Genomic DNA, 17,833 nt, shown 5'->3' with positions numbered 1-17,833 from the left:
ACAACCCTTCGGTGGGCGTCGCCCCCTGCCAACTGTTGCCAGTCTAATGGAGGGCTTGCCAGCGAATGAGACTGCCAAGGTGCCAATTAGTACGCATATTACGTATAGAGGCATCCTTCTCATTTGCTCCAGCTCTATCTCTTCTCTCATGTCTTTTATTTACTCTGTTTATCTCCTGGTTTCAGCCTCCTCTTTTCTCTGACTTCCCTTCACAACTTGCCATGTAGGAGTCACAGACCGGTGAAGCGTGCGTGAATCCCTGAGAAAACCTGCAGCCCCGCTATTTGAATTGCAGTTCCAACAGTCCTCAGCTGCAAGATAACAGCCTTTAAGGAAACAGCGAGGGCAATCTGTTTTTGTCATATGTCCCTCCCACTCACTCTGTGTGTGTGTGTGATACAGACCATCTTGAAACACCAAGGCAGCTTACTGGAGTAGTCATGACCTCAAGCGTCGACACGTTAGCAAATGGTTCCATAATTACACATGTCCAAACACAATGTTGAGTGAGTCAGAGGTATCCACTGTGGAAGGGCTCACAGTGAGAGTGTATTCACCCCCCAGAGGAGAACATTCTCCCATACTGGTAAATTAGAGTTTCTGCCTCTATGACTCAAGCATATAAACCTTGAATAAAAGTCCGCTCAGTTCAGTCATGCAAGTTGATCCAACACCTCTATGACAACACTGAACATTATAAGCTTCACAGATGATGGGTTTCATAGTACTGAAGGAATGAGTAACGGACAGGTAATCGGTGTGGTTGGCAAGTCTGAGCCTTTTTGACTACTTGCTGTTCACCAAGCCTGAAGGGACAAGTTGCACCTGTGGATGTACCCAGAATCCCTCTGTGTTTGGGGCCCAACAGGTATATAATCACCGGTGGCCACTGAATATTATTTTAATGACATCCAGAAAGTTTCCCGTTTTGCTGGGTTTCTGTGCACTTTTAACCCCACTAGGGTTCATAAAGAACTCACAATATATTTTATAAGACAGTGAGTGGCTAATAAAGAACGGATTGCAGAAGCTGATAGCACCAGGAATCGCCCTCTCTTGCCACCTCCATCTGCACAGCCTCGGGGCTTATCTCTGTGGCTTTACTCCGTGGAAACAGTTCTATTTTTTCCGTCAGCCACCATGGAAGAAATAACCACTAGTTCTGCTTTCTGCTTGTTGTTGAAATTTCACAAACGTCGGAACATCTAACGCCCTCGTGTCTGGGTTCATGACATCACCCGAAGGCGCACACAGCTCGGCTAAGAGAGGCAAGAAAATGCCCCAAAAATATGTTAAATTAATAACTACTCTACATTTGTTTATACTGTGCATCAAGGTTACATGTTTGCATGCATACGGCATGTGTGAGTACAGGTTTGGGGAGTCTGTATCTGTATTTGTAACAGTCTGTGACCCCTCCGGTCTGCAGAGGCCTCCTAATTACCAGTGTTGGGAGTAACGCGTTACAAAGTAACGCGTTACTGTAATTCCACTACTTTTAGCGGTAACGAGCGTGTAACGAAGTATTTTTTAAATCAACTAACGCAGTTACAGTTACTGAAATTTAAATGAGTTCGTTACTCGCGTTACTCTCTTTTGTGAAAAATGAACACTTGCAGACAAGAAGACAAGCTAGGCCGACTTTAGCTGCTTCTGATCTGACATCGCAGGACCTTGGTGGCGCAATGATATTGTAACGTCTCGGACGTTATGGCACTGATGACACGGAGACGGGACGACGTTATTATTCCTCCCTTTATTGGGCATTCACAAACACAGACAGCGTGCTCCTCTCAGCTCAGCAGCTCGAACATCAACAACAACGGTACCCGTCAACCACCCGTAACTTCCGTTTTACGACAGGTTAACCCCGCCTCCCCTCTACTCCGCCAATCACAGGCACGCCCCCTCGACCAGCATGCACGGTGCCACACTGTGATTGACAGCCACTTCCAGTGTTGCCAGGTCCGCGGTTTTTGCCGCTGGTTGAATTTTTTGTCCGCTGGTTCGGGTAGACCTATTTTGCATGCAAATTACATGAATATCTTTAAATAAAAATCCATATTTTAAATGAAATAATATATTTATACCCAAATCCTACCAAACTGACTCCAGATCAGCACGTACACGCCTCACTAGCACCCCCCCCCCTCAATTATATGCAGCACCTCAAGGCACCTTTGTTTTCTCTTTTAATTAGTGTTAATACTGTAGGCCAATCACTTTTATTTCATTGGGCCTAATGTAAAAAAAACACTGTTAAATGACTGAGACAGTTATTTTGTATTAAGTTAAGTATTAAAAGGGACTTTTGTACTACTGCTTGATTTGAAGGCCTGTTGCCCTGTTGATTGCAATAAATAGGTCTACAACATATGTTTATTGTGTTTGACTGTTCAGTACTGTTCATTACATTAAAAAAGCAGACATGAAAGTAACTTAAAAGTTACTTTCCCGAGTAACTAATTACTTTTGATATACAGTAACTAGTAAAGTAATTAAATTACTTTTAAAAGAAGTAACTAGTAACTATAACTAATTACTAATTTTCAGTAACTTGCCCAACACTGCTAATTACTAACTGATAGTTAGCACTGTGACTCATCTCAAATGATCAGCAGTTCTTATAATCTTCACTCACTCTCTAATAAGATTGCAAACCTCGAGTGGCGGCCTGCAGGTGAGTGAATGTGTCCATGTGAGTGTGTATGTTGGATAGTCTGTGTGTGTAATAGAGAAAGAGAGAGAGCGAGAACATTTTAATTAATTAGTCTTTGCTGTAGTCAGAATGATCATTTCGAGGGGAGTCTATCTGCAGCTCACTTCTTCATGCTGAATATTAATAAAAAGAGAGCTGGAAGGCTATTCCATCCAGATCAAACACGTCTCCTCCTTAAGTCACAATCAGTAGCTTAAATTGAACCAACAAAAAAAACATTTTGAACTTGTGTTTGAAAAAGGAGTATCTTCCTTTTGAAAACTGTTTTGGGAAATATTAGCATTGCATTAGATTGCATTAATTTGGACATTACAAATTACTTTAGCCTCGCCACACACTGACACCGGTACCCGGAGAAGCCCACACATCAATACCTACTTCCTGATCGATACACAACACTAGCGGACGGGTGAAATGTGATTGCAGAATCTGTCACCCTTGGACACGCCTCGGTGTCTTCTTCTCTGACCCCATTCAGGCAGGTGAGATTAAAACAATTCATGAGCATGTGTCTGTCTCACTGTGTTTAAATTAAGCTTCTGGTTTGGGTCGTTTAGTCACATGCCATGGGGTTGGGTTTCCTCAACTGCTTTACCACACATCACACTGATCAACAAGCGAGAGGGGCAGGAGGCTCTCTGGCCATATCCTCTCCTCCCGTCTTCCACAACACTTCTTCCTGATGTCATCCCTCTCTCTTTCTCTCCTATCCTCCTCCTTCCTCCTCTTATGTCACACCCTTTCTCTCTCCAACAGCGGGTGGAGGATTGTTAAGAAGCCAGAGCTCGGCTCATCAATTATTTAACACCCAGAATCATGTAGAATTCTCTAAGAACCCTGTCTTCCATTGTACTTCTGCACTGTGAATTGATTAATATTTCATTTGTGTGTGTGTGTGTGTGTGTGTGAGAGAGAGAGAGAGAGAGGTTAATCTGCAGAAATCTAAAACATTTCCTCTCTTTGCTATGACGGTGAGGCACCTTTCTTGTAACTGCTGTAAAATGCCCTTTACGTAACACCTTTCCCCCACAGAACAGACTAATGTAGACATAAGCCCCCCGGGGCATTTAAGGCCTATAACTAACATGTTATTGATGTGCTCTAAGTACAGGGTAAGGTGATGGTTTCCAAGTGTTCACCACCTCAACAGGACACACAGCTTCTTGGAATATGACGTCAGCTGGTTGTTAATCCAACAAGGTGCACAGCGAACAGATTGTAGTTAAGGAAGTCATTTTTTTCAAAAAGATCCCTGCCTATTAGAAACATAGTTCACGAAATATACTGCTTCTTGAAAAAATACATGTGACTTTCTACAATAGACCAATAAATGCAGTGCCCCTGGGGTGTAAACTACTCTTGAAATACTGTAAAGGGTCTTTAGCACTGCGAATATGTAATCTGAAATCAAACACTGACTCTCAACTGGTCCTTTTCTAAAAGGAAATGAAGTGCCGACAGTTACCACATGAAGTGGTCAAACAAGGATAATATTTTAGGGTGCACTGATGCCATTTATAAAGACATTTAGATGAACTATGGTGTGTTTTGAAAATAATCTTAACCAAATGGTAGGAAATACCCCCAAAGACAGGAGTTCATATTTATAATGTGATTTCTGACATATAGCAGATGAGACTTGGAAAAGTTAGCATCATAAAATTGACAAAGAACTAGAAAATTTTGTCGTCGAGGTGAAACTCAAAAGCAAATTTATGATATAATTAAAACTCATGCTAATCAGATTCACTAACACCAAATGTGTAATTTAGCAAATTGAAATGAGATCATAACTCCCGATAACAACTCCTTGTGTTACTTCTTCACAGGAAACGGATTCCTTTTAATTTGGCAGCAGTGAAATAAAAATGAAAGACCAAATATCAAGGGAGCCGGTATTCATATTCAGTTTAAACTATCACGCAACAAAGAAAGTGTTAGTCAAACTTGAGCAACCAAAGCAGCTAAAATAACTGCAACCATAACCCTATATTCTACCAACTGGGGTCCACAGACTCCAGAGATACTTTATTCTCTCATCCAATTATTCATGATTCATTTCAATAGATTTAAATATTTGAATCGAAAAAATAACAATGTGTTGGGGTCTTGGGGGACCTCAGTAAAAAGTACCCAATTTGGCATGTGCAGTTTTAATAGATGTAAATACCTCTTGAGGTCATGTTTGCCATGGCTCCTGAGTTACACTGTCACGGCGGCAGGAGCTCCATTTTTGCTTTCTTTCATAAAACCATAATAATCTGTTTGTTTTTTCTTCAGATGACAATAATAACATTTTGAGAAGAAATACATTTTGCTGTGGTAGTTGTTTCTTGCAGTATTTTTTTCTTGGTGGGTTGTCCGTGTATGTTAAACATGTTTCAGGGGATTAGAGGAGATCACAAGGACACCGGGTGGTTGGAAGAGAGAAAAGCTCACAGAATCACCATCCCTTTCAATCCCGAACGCTAATCCTGGTTCACAAAACTGCATTCAAAGACGTGTTTACACACACACACACACACGCTTGTCGACTCACCCACTGAGGACCACAATGAAGTCCATGATGTTCCATCCATTCCTGAGGTAGGACCCTTTATGGAACACAAAGCCCAGGGCGATGATCTTGATCCCAGCCTCCAAACAGAACATCCCGATGAAGTAGGGCTCCGTCTTCTCCTGTAAGAGCGAAGCAGATAAACAGAGGGATACTTGGCTTACACTTAACTGGAATGGAAGCACTGTGCATGGAGGTGTCATGTCTGGGTTTCGTGAGGATCTACAGGCTCCATCAGAGGCTGTTTAGATTCGTCTTTTGACAGAAGAGGGGGAAGAGTGGGAAGTGTGGGAATAGTGGGAAGTGTGGTCGTGCGTGCAGAAGTTTCAATGTGTGAAGAACTCACCAGCCTCTTGGACATGGGGGTTTTGTCCTCTCCAGGAAGGTGCTGCTCCAGAGCCAAGACGATGCAGTTGGCGATGATGGTGGTGAGGATCATGTACTCAAACGGAGTGGAAGGACCAAGTTAAGGAACTTTTGACCGACCTAATATTGAGTGCCTGGTAAAGTATGATAATTTGAAAAGATAAGGCTGGTCATATTCTATGTTTGTGTCATTGGCAACAAATTCCATTTAAAGATCAAAACCAAACATGTTAGTGAGTCTCTCAGCGTGACCCACTCTGACTGTGGTTCTCAGACCATCAAGTCCAAGGGAATCTATTAAAATCAGGTCATGAATATATACTTGTATTATATAAAAGGTTTGGTAATTTACTAAAACAACCAGACACTGTAGCTTTTAGCAAACATTGCTCCGAAAGGAGTAAATAGTGCATTTGTTCAGGACTATTTTAAGCCGCAGATCTGATGCACTCGTGAGCATCTCCGGCAACAGAATGGGATCAACTCAAAATAAACTACAGTGCCCATGTTCATGGTAGTAAGGGAACATGTTTCGCCCAGTGCAACAGTGGAGCTTATTTTAACAGGCTTTGATCCACAGTGGAAGTTTAAACACAGAGGAATAAGCTATATCAGACATTGGATACACAAACACTTGTTAGTGACAACAGTTCGTTGTTGGTTTTGGTCTTTTTATAGAATCTTTTGAAATTAAGAAATATAAAGTATATTTCCAGCCTCATCCTTTATGTAATGAATTATTTAAAGAAGAAAATAGCATCAAACACAAAAGTGAGTTGGTCTATTCACCCCAGCACAACAGAAGCTCAGGAAATGTACATAGTTTAATAAATGAAAAATCTTTCTATGATATTTATACACAGTCCGGAAAGTATATGCTCTTAGAATGAAACCCTGCAGCAGCCCTGCAATTCCATTGTCATGTAAGCATTGATAGTCAGGCGCACATTGAATCCTCTGCATGAAACAAAACAGAATTAACCTGCATGTTACGAGCCTCGAGGCCGTAGACAGACGCAGGCTAAACATTATGTGGGGTCAGCTGCAGCAGACAGCGACATACACACACACACACGCACACACACACTGAGGCAACAGAGGGCTTATGGAGGAGGGATGATCGGGTGGGCCTTAAACGTGATCCCATAAACAGGGTCACTGACTACAAGCTTCAGTGCCTGCTCTAGGGGACCTGTGTTGGTTGTCGGTTCAACACCGGCCGCTTTGGGGTTGACCTAAGCCAGCAATGTGTTCTTTATCTAAAGTTCTGCGTGGGCAGTCCCCATTCTGCTGGTTATGTGCAGAAGAGGTAGGAAGGAAGGGAGCTTAAAGCTGCAGAGTGGAGACAGGGAGGGAGAGCGGAAGTAAGGAGGAGGCAACGGCAATAGAGGGACGCAACAAGTGATAAGGGGGATGACGGGAGGTCAGTGGAAGTGAAGACGATGGCTATTTAGTGTGTCAGAAGCTTGCTAAACCGGTTGGTGAGGAGGAGGCAATGGGACCAAATAAGACTGACACCGGACATAAACAAAGCAAATATAATCTTACTCCCACCAGCCCGGAGGGATTCTAACTTAAAACTCGCCTGAGCCACAGATTTGACTCAGTCATTGCAAGTCTATCGCAGAGAAATCTTTAGACAAATGAAACCACAGCAGCCATCAGCAATGAGAACGTTATGATGAGCACGAGAACCAAAAGCAAAAAGTGTTTTCACTGCACAACAACTGTCTCGGGCTGAGGGGTTGTGTGTTTTTTCGAGAAGTAAAATATTTCTTTTGAGTCACCCTCCGACAATAACGAGCCTCGCTTCAGAAGCAGCCATTCACCACGCCCTGCATTCCCTCGAACACACACGACACAAACAGCAGGAGGGGGAACGCGAGACGGAGGAAAGAGAGAGGAAGGAAAGGGGAGGAAAGAGAGAGAATTAAGGAAGAAAGACAGAGGTATCCAAGGCAACAGGGCTCTCTTCCAGCCAAAAGTCAATCTGACAAGACGGTTACTGGGCACCTGAACTACCTCTGGTTACACACACACACACACACACACACACACACACACACACACACACACACACACACACACACACACACACACACACACACACACACACACACACACACACACACACACACACACACACACACACACACACACAGAGGCTAAATCGTTATATATCAGGCTAATTTTCAACACTATATGACGGACGTGGAAGAGCTACAACAGTTTCGTATCAGTCATCTAAAAGACTTTATCAATATTATCAAAGCTAAGAAACATGGTCTTGACTTTGTACACGATTTCAAAGTGGAGTCATTACTTAAATAGTATTAACAGTGATGCATTAATATAGATTTTATTACTTTCAATGTTCCTGCCCTCTGGGAGACCAGGCTGAAAATTGACAAATAAAACTGACTTTGACTTTGACTTTGAAACAAATACACTTCTCCTTGTTGTGAGTATGAGTACCTGAACTATAGGATGCACCTTGAACCTGCTAGAACTTGTGTTTTGACCACTTTGGGGTAAGCAGGAAACAATTTTTTACACATCCAGCAGAAGAGAAGCAACATTAATTTGAAGTTGTGTTTCTGGCAACCTCACAAAGTAAAGTCAAACATTCAATCTCATTTCAGCTCTCATTTATATTGTATGTCTCTGCCAACTCCTCAACCAAAATTGGCTTTTTAGTTATTTAGTTTCATTCAATTCAATTCAGTTTATTTTGTAATAGCCCATTATCACAAATTACAACTTTTCCTCAAAGGGCTTTACAGTCTGTACACATACGACATCCCTGTCCCAGGACCTCACATCGGATCAGGAAAAACTCCCAAGAAATAGAAAAATTCAGCCATGCAAAGTAAAATTACAGACCAGAGGGAGCAAACATGCTCAGTTCAAAAGGAACTGGGAACTGCTAGAGGGAAGAAATGAAGAAAGGGCCTTCACTTTGCACCGAGTTGACAAGCAAGATTATACATCATGCTGGAGCGCTGACTGAGGGCCATGTTAGCCAAACCAATATCAAAGTTATGGCTCTGTGTAACTTTACTACTACAACAATTATTAACATTGGTAGTCAGTGATAATATTGGCTGCTGTACAGCACTCATGACACAACCAACGATGCAATGGAAAAGTTAATCAAAACAGCAAAGAGGAAAACCAAATCAATCAACTGAAAAAGATGCTAAAGAGCTCAATGGAGCTGAAGTGCAGAGTCGGGTTATGACTGACTGGATTCCCTGACCCTGACATTTCAATAAATTCTCTCAAATTCAATGTCGACTTTGCACAAAATTACACACTCAACAAGTGTCTTTAACCAGAACCCATCTCCTCTCCTCTGCGCTGCTCTGGAGCGTGACGGCGATCGCGGATCGTCTACCAGCTTTAGCAGTGCGGCGTCTCGTGAGCAATCCTGTGAGTCACAGTGACGCTGGTACTCTGCCGACTACTCAAACATGCGTGTAAAAATAGACACGGAGACAGAGTGTGAGGCCCTGTGCATCTGTGAATACGCTTAGGCCCAGTGTGTAATCACCATTTGGAGTCAAATTAACTCTATTTCCTCCTGAGGAATGAAAAGACTGATTAACTACAATTTACATCTCTATTGCTGCGCTGTTATTCAAATATGCATAAGGTAAAATATGTTGTCAACAGAATGGATTTCACAGACTGCGGCACCAAACATTGTCCAATCGATCTTCAATTCCACATCACGTCTACACCTCAGTGGTCTGCTTGAGCCAGATGATCAATCCTGAGGATAAATGCGGCGATAGTTCAGGGAGTCGCAGCCATCCTGCAGTAAACCATGTCAACTCTGAGCCACAGCTAGCTCTTATATACACCTCTCTTTCAGGAAATAGGTGGACAAACAGTCCTCACACTAAAGGGCGAGGGTTACACATACTTCATGTGATGTTTTGTGGATTGGTTTTATTACATTTCTGTAAGCAGATTTAAGAGCAGTGCATATTAAGCATATAGTGCAAGGCCACATTTAGTCGTTTAGTTTCTTCAGATCTATTCACTCAAGAAAATCTACTCTAATTAAAGAAGTTTAAAAAAATGCAAGCACTAAGCGGAAAAACTGTTTTTGTAATTGGAGATAAATGAGAGTAGGGCCATATCAACTCTAAGGGTCATTTCCTTCCTTTCATGCAAGGATGCCATTTAGAGGGACTTTAACGGTCTTTCTCAGGTTGAAGCTGGCTCTAGAGACATTTGCAAAGGATTTACAACCTTAAATGCATACTTAATCACATTAACATTCTTGCAATTCAAATACGGGTTCGGCCAAACCAGGGTTTCAAATGCACGGACAGTCCTCAAAAAGAACAGTGGCCAGTACTTAAAATGTCTACCATTCATATTTAAAAACTCAAAGTCTGAAAACTAGCAAGCACATGGTTAGTGTGCCCTGATGAAACACACGATTAAAGCCATATAAATTATTTAGAGGTGTACCTTCTCAATGGGAAACTTCCCTCTGCGGGGGATCTCAGTGGGGATCAGACAGGATGAGCAGCTGTCAGTCCTCACCAGGCCTGGCGCACAAATCTCAGGCCGTTGACTTAATTAGCTCTTCCTCTTCCCTGCCAGGCCTTGATCGCCTTCCATCGACTACAACCTCAGGCAGGTACAGGGGGCTCACAGTCAGACGTACGCATACACACATTTAACCACCTCTTCCAAAACATATAAGGCGGAATATGTACTCATGTAAATATCAGAACAGAGTGGAATAGACTCTCACAAGCCCACAGCACTCGGGCTCTGGATAATTCCTAAATTGATCTGCTGTAAATTGAGCACTCAGAGAAAAAATAGCCTCTTACAGCAAGGAGACAGCGGCATGTTGTTTTGCAACTCATAGCTGACCTTTAGGAGATGTCCTGCTGAAAGAGTGAGTGTGTGTGTGAGAGAGAGAGAGAGAGAGAGAGCGCGAGTGTGTGCTCTTATATTTCTATTTCTGTGAGGACCGATTTGCATTTCAGACAACGAGAAGTGAGAATGTTTTAGGGTGGTTTTTCCTACTTTAAAGGCTATTACGGGAAGAATTATGAATATAAATAGGTTTATGCTAAATTTAAGGGATCAGGTTAAACTGCTAACTTGTGAACATAGATGAGCAATTATAAGCCTAAGAGACAGATTTACCTCAGGAGTTGATAAGGGACTCACTCAGGGTTCAGTAAAAGTTGCTCCATGACTGCTGGAAGTGTCAATAGGCAACTAATTGAAAACAAATTTGCCATATTAGCTTAGAAGTGCAATGTATGTCAATTTTGTGTTCACAATTGTTGTCCCCGAGTTATCAGTTTTTGCAGGTCTAAGTATAATTTGCATAAAGACATTTAAACAAAATACTTGTGTATTTACTGTAAATGAATACTCCCACTCCACACATAATAATACTAATCCATTTAATTTGTATAGTGCTTTTCAAGGTACTCAAAGACACTTAACATTTATACACCGGAGACAAAGTTACGGGGAGGAATTCAGGGTTAAGTGTCTTGTTAAAGGACACATCGACTAGGGCGAGGACTGAACCTCCGATGCTTTGATTGGAAGAGAGACCTGCTCACCACTGACCCACAGTCGCCCCACATGATTCACATAGAGAGCCACTCATCACAGTTCATCTCAACCAGATCATAGAAAGACTCAGGTCAGCATTATTCCAACCATATTCGTAAACAGTATAATATAGTCTGACTATAATAGTGAGTAATACTTGTTGTAATAGTATATGACAGTGCGATCAGACATCATTGCATATAATGCCTGTTAATGTCTGTTAATCAGATACAGTAGAGCTCATTAGGTGTAATGAGACACTCCCTCCACAACAGCACATTTACCTGGAGGTTATTCAGTCTGGATGCTTTCCTTCTGGTCACTGCAGCACACGTACTATTTGGATTAAAATGGTATTCTTGACACAGAAGATGTGCCTGTCGGTGCAATTATACCATCACTATTGTTTATGACCCAACCACTAGGGGGATGAAATATGATATGATAACTAACACACACACAGACACACACACACACCTCCACCGTTTGTTCCTCAACTATTGACTGAAATTCATCCAGTCTCTATTTTTAATCACCTCAATAGATGGGCAAGCCCAGCGAAAACAACAATAGACAGCGATCAACAAAAGAGGCCCACTCATTCTATTTGCTGGGTTTTTATAATCAGTAGGCCGGTCAGTCAGTCAGGAAGCTGTTGAATGGAGCAGAACAATAGCGGAGAGGAGGCCACACCTGGCCCGGACACCTGGTGAGCTGCACAGCAGCAGCACAAACACCAATAGACATTTGCGTGTCGTCGTCCTCCTCAACGACAGGAAGAGGAAATAATGTATAGTCGCGTTTCAGTAAGTCATGGAAGAGCGAGTCATTTGGTTTGAGAAGGGAGCCAAATAATCATTAATGTGACATCATTATTTGAAAATCAATACAAATGTTTTGTATCACATATTTTGATAAAAGCCACATTTAGAATGGAGAGCAGTCTGAGCCATAACATGCATGCACTAGAAACAAGTGCAGCCGGCCCGGCTATGCCAACACAGCGAGGAGAGAAGCTCAGATTACAACACACAAAGAGGGAGAGCGATTTCATTCTCTGCTCAGGTAGCTGTTAGATTCTATCTTTACATAGAAAATAGTTTACTAATCACTGCATGCTAATAAATAGCTAATAAATGATTCTGATTCTGATGCTGTATTGCACCTATAAGCAGACAGTGGTATACATTTGAGTTGGTAAGTGGTTGAGTTAAAGGCTGCAACTCCATGCAACTAAGCTTTCATTGAACAGGAATACTCATCAGAGTTTCCCAAAGTCCGAGAAGATGTCTTAAATTTTGTCCTTTTATCTGATCGACAGTCAAAAGCTTAGACATATTAATTTTATATGCAATATTAAAACTGAAAAAAATAAAAACCATCATATTGAAGAAGTAAATATTTGTTCTTTTTGCTTAAAAAATGACCAAAACAATTCATCACACATCATAAAAGTTGTTGATGAATGTTCTGTCCATCGAGGACTCGATTCATCAACGGATTGTTGCTGCTCTACTTGAGCTTGATATATTTACTGCATTTAGTGAGTATTGTGGCAACAGCAGGTCTGAATAGCCTTTTGTGTACAGACAAGATTTACAACCATAAACAGCAAAACTCTTCTGTCGTCCTTTAATCCACTTTCTGACATCTCCTCCCCTTCTGCATACATAGTTGTCTATAAATAGTTAAGTGATAACCCTCTAGATAATTAGATCCACTTCTGGATTATTGACCTATGAAACAATACAAACAGAGTGTCTGATTTAAAAGTCATACTCTACTTTCTCAATTCCTAATTCCCAGTATTGGATATATTTAAAATGAGTGAATCAATTAATCTTTGAACTCAGAGTATCTCACACGGTCTGTGTGTGTTGGTTGAATGTATCACGTCTCGCCCTGTGTGCACTGTCCATGGTGCTGAAAGAGACACTAGGGGACAGACACTGAAGACAATTTGGCTCACTTGTGGAAATATGATACACTTGTTGTTTATTTGTTACACTGTGACGCCGTTTACCCACCTTAGTCATTCACTCCTACAGGACTCCTTTCACATCTGCCACGAATGCGTTTGTATATTTCACACATTGCTTCACGTACATCATGAAGCAGAAAAGGATATGGCCACTCAATGACTTTCTTGGCGTACTTCCTGACCATGTTGTCCTCGCCAAAGATGAAGAGGGACCTGTTGACGCTGAAGCAGTTCTCCCTGACCGGGATGGGGTTGTACAGGGCCATGGTGCGGGCACGCTGCGCTTTGGTCTGCTTGAAGGCAGGGGAGATGCCACCTGTGGACATAGTAGCCCCATCGCGGTTCCGGTTGCGCTCGGACCCTCCATCACCCGGACTCAACAAGCCCGGGACGTCGTCTCCAAACCGGGCCATTCTGTCAGGAGGGGAGACGGGAGAGGGAAAGGAGGTTATAGTCTCCTAAGCAGGGCGCGGTGCTGCGCTAGGCGTGACAGCGGCGGAGGGGCGAGATCCTGACCAGTTTTAGTCCATCATCAGTTTTATTTGGAAAAAAGTAATACCGAATTCAGTGTTCCTCAACTTCAAAATATGTTTTACAAATTCACGGATTCACCTCCAGTCGGTCCAATTAGAGGCGCTCGTCGCTCTGCGTTAAACAAAGTAATCCAAAAAAGTAATTCCGCCTTATTTAACAATCCGTCGTCTTGAATGAAGCTGTAAAAACTGATTAATTTCAACGCGTTTGATTCCCATCCAAACACTAATATAGGAAAGAAAGGCTTCAACAGGTCACGTCTTCAGCCATCCTCAGTCCGCTGAGCGAGAAGCACGAGCGCAGGTTGATCCATGGGGTTTTAAATAAACTAGCAGCAGTCCTCTGAGTAATTCAGAGCACATCACTCCTGTCTCCCGTCTCCTCTTCTCTGTTGACCACCAACCACAAGAGCACTATCCTATTGCGTGCGTAGGACGAGCGGAAACAAAAGCAAAACAACTTTGTCATTTTCCACGCGCGAACAAAACAAAACTGTCAACTACGTGTCACACGGAAGAAAAGAAAATCCTCTATCCGTCTTGTCTGCATGAGGTTGGTGAAAGAAGTGTCTACCTTCCCCACCGCACTGTTCGGCAGCAGGAGAGGAGACAGCAGTGTCTCCTATTGCCACATGCGCCTCTCCTATAACCTCCGTTCCTCCCCACGTGTAGGCTACTTCAATATGCGCACATTGACTTAACGAACCATTCGTTACTACACAAAACAGGACAAACAGATTAACAAAGTAATAATGTGATGAAGACAAATAGTAGATGCCTCCATTTTGACGATTAAGGATTATAAACCAATTAAATATGTCAGGCTATTCAAGATATCCGGACCAGCTCGTTTTCGCTGAACATGTGCAATTATTGTAAAACTAGAGGTTTATTGTGGGACCACTTCCGCTTCCCCCCCCCCCCCCCCCGTGTGACTGGTTAATAGGCTACAATTAGAAGAGGGGCCATGTTGTGATATTTGATTCTGATGTTGTTCACCGCACATGATCGTCCGGTCACACATCGAGTCTGCAGGAGTAAACACCTGTTATAAAATGAAACCTGCGCCACAAAGACACTTCAGAGGACAGCAGCAAGCATCTTTGCGTAATTACAGAGTTCAGAACCTACTATTGCGATAGTGAAGGGGGGGGGGGGGGGTTGTACGGCTGTGTGCTGGCTGGAAGTGATCATATCTCATGATGATGAAAGCTTTTCAAACTGAAGGGAGGCGGGTGGGGGGGGGGGGGCAGGGACCGATGTCGGGTGGTAGGGTGGAGTTGAAATGTTACATCTGTCAGATCTGAGAAAATTGACTGTACTTCAAGCAATCGTGAATAGAATTGGCTTGAAGTGTCTGTTGATATTCTATGTGCCTTTTATCATCAATAAATCCCTTGAAAAGTGCAAAGCAACATGATGAATTGAGTCTTTTTTTTAACGTGAAGCCAAAGTCTCATAGCTTCTTCCTCTGCACAGCAGTGCTTTATGCTAAAATCAGCTTGCTAATAATCTCATAACAATAATGCTAACATAGTACTTTGAGAAACAAACTTAATAAAACTGAGTGTGAATGTCATTAGTTTGCATTTGCTCATATACCAAATACAAATTTTGACCTGAGGTCATCACCATGGGGGTATCTATCACCTTGTATGGTAATCTATCCAATAGATGAGATATTTTACTCAAAACCACAAGTGTGCACCTCATGGTGGCGCTAGAGGAAAATACTACCAACTGTCCAACTGCTGTAGCCCCCCGAACAGACATTAAAAACACTATGTGCCTATATTTTTAATACTATTTGCTACAAACTACAATGCTCAACGGTTTTAATGAACTACTTGCTTTTGAGGAAAAAGAGCAACTGTCCAAAAGCGCAAAGTACATGTCTGAATGAACGCCTTTATTCTCAAAAGCATCAAGCAGAGAGAATCAGTGTGAAGTCAAATTCACCAGTAAACTAATGTTAATGGAAACTGAAGTCAAAGGGAAGATGAACCACAGTAGACACTGATGGGTATTTAGTGATATGACGAAGGCAGTGATCAATGATGTGTGGCTTCTAACTCATTAGAGCTCCATTATGAGCTTTAAAAATAGAACACATAACAGACAGATTTATGACATCTCCTCATTATAGGTTATGAGAAAATACGTACAACTTGTTCTGTAACGGTCACCTCCAGTTATGAGGGAAAGAACTGCTGGGAGATCACGTTTCACGTGCTTTTTGCTATTTCAATATCAGCTGAGTGTGATAGACATGTGACTTCTGCCACTTAGTCTGTGCAGCAGTGATACCGTTATATTGTTTTCTGCAAAGAGAAGAGAGCGAAGCAGCCACGGCTCTCTTGGCTGAGAGGTGAGGGGTGAATTATGATAATTAGACGTTAGCAACAGGGATGATTAGGGTGGAGGGAACAGGGTTCTTACTGGATAAAAGACAGAAAGCGAGTTGGTGGAGTCTCTTTGTTGTCGTAGATGCTTTGAATTAAAAAAGGATACTTTTTTTTTAAGGATTAAAACTGAAGCCAAATGAAATGTGCAAAAAAAATGTGGGTCTGCAAGGCTCAGATCAACCAATTACTGCAGCTTTGATCAAACCAACGACAAGTTCAAATTGAGCAAGTCTTCATAGAAGTTATAATCGCTGACCAACACTGTACATTCATAAACACACCACATTTTCTTATAATGTGTGATAGACCATTTATTAAATAATATACTGTACTGCTAATCAGTGCTAAATAGGGGGGCTTGAAGTTAAGTGTGACCCAATTTAGATTTCCAGTTAAAAATAAGACTCCAGCAGCTACAAGTGATACTTACAAAGGACAAAGAACATTATTATTATTAACAAGGAACACATATTTCCGACCAAACAGAGGACTCTGAAAAACCGAAAAAGAACATCTTCCTCACGGAGGCAACAGAAAGTCTGACAGGATTTAGGAGCCCCAAAAACATTACTCTGTATTGTGCTGTCTATACTTATATACGAATAAAGGTGGAAACATTTTGACATTATCGATGTGTTGTTAATATTGGTAAATCTTCTCGCCAGAAGAGATGTCTAGCTTGCAAAAAATCTAGCCGAGGAACACAGGGTTACCACGGTTACTTGCTGTGGTGACAGCAGGTTGACGGTCCCTGCTTCGTTAATGGGATTTACACAGGACCGAGGTGAGAACGAAGATTTTAATTCAAAAATAGAACTAGTGAACAGAGAAACCTGGCATGCTCGTGTCTGGAACCCGGTCATTATCAGGCTCTTTGTCTAATCGTCCTGTAACTAAATTAGCTTCTTCACCCCGAGGAAAAGGATAGTCACACTTGTGAATTCACTTGACACTTCTTTGGTTGTCACATGTGAGCATTTGTTGCCAACATATTTCCATCCAACTCATCTTTGCTACAGTGTAGTGTTTACTGTCCACAAAAAAACATGAATAGATTCTCACAGACACAACCACAATGGCCAATTAATTGTTTGTGCACGTTTACTCAACAGGGCTTTACTGGACAAAGTTAGCCTTTTGGGGATTTTGCATTGGCTGGGTTTTGTTTCAGGTTAGTTTGTATGATAAGTCTGGATTTGTGCAACCGAGTGCATTATGGATTTGACACATCTATAAGGTATTGTGCAACTCAGTAATGCTATAAATATCAAAAACTTAGGTTCGTGACTGCCCAGCAAGAACAGTAGCACCACACTTACTGTGTAGTGGACGTAAACATGTTGGAGGTACCGAACATAAAAGAGACATCCAATGAAGGAATATCTGCTCTTACAAAAATCTTTGAACAAATTAAAAATAAACATTATTATCTTTACTTCTTGGGTGACACAATAATGCTCAGTCCAAATTTGAATGGAGCAAAGTCAAAATGAGAGAGAGAGAGAGAGGGAGAGAGAAAGTCTGTCTGAGTAAAAGTTGACAAAACATTTCCATCATTGTGGAGCTCATAGGAGGGACTGGCAACATTTTTAAGAGTTTCATTATTGTTTAAGTGCGCTTCTCTCCCAAGTGTTTTCTTACACTCTCCCTGTTTTAAATAAATGTATTCTA

The 17,833-nt window shown here is 41.9% G+C and overlaps 1 protein-coding gene across 1 annotated transcript in view; it reads right to left on the bottom strand.

The window, feature by feature from the left end:
• Positions 1 to 13,638, bottom strand: part of LOC130193801 (probable voltage-dependent R-type calcium channel subunit alpha-1E) — a 66,934-nt gene extending 53,296 nt beyond the window's left edge. Inside the window, 3 exon segments of the mRNA XM_056414548.1 lie at positions 5,259 to 5,398; positions 5,623 to 5,728; positions 13,372 to 13,638. Of these exon segments, the coding sequence (XP_056270523.1) occupies positions 5,259 to 5,398; positions 5,623 to 5,728; positions 13,372 to 13,637 (512 nt within the window). The 5' untranslated portion in view covers position 13,638.
• Positions 13,639 to 17,833: the final 4,195 nt, after the last annotated feature.

Source organism: Pseudoliparis swirei, chromosome 5 (assembly GCF_029220125.1).
Source record: "Pseudoliparis swirei isolate HS2019 ecotype Mariana Trench chromosome 5, NWPU_hadal_v1, whole genome shotgun sequence".
Lineage (NCBI taxonomy): Eukaryota > Metazoa > Chordata > Actinopteri > Perciformes > Liparidae > Pseudoliparis > Pseudoliparis swirei.
The sequence above is the reverse complement of the archived record's forward strand: the minus strand, read 5'-3'. Positions and strand labels throughout refer to the sequence as shown.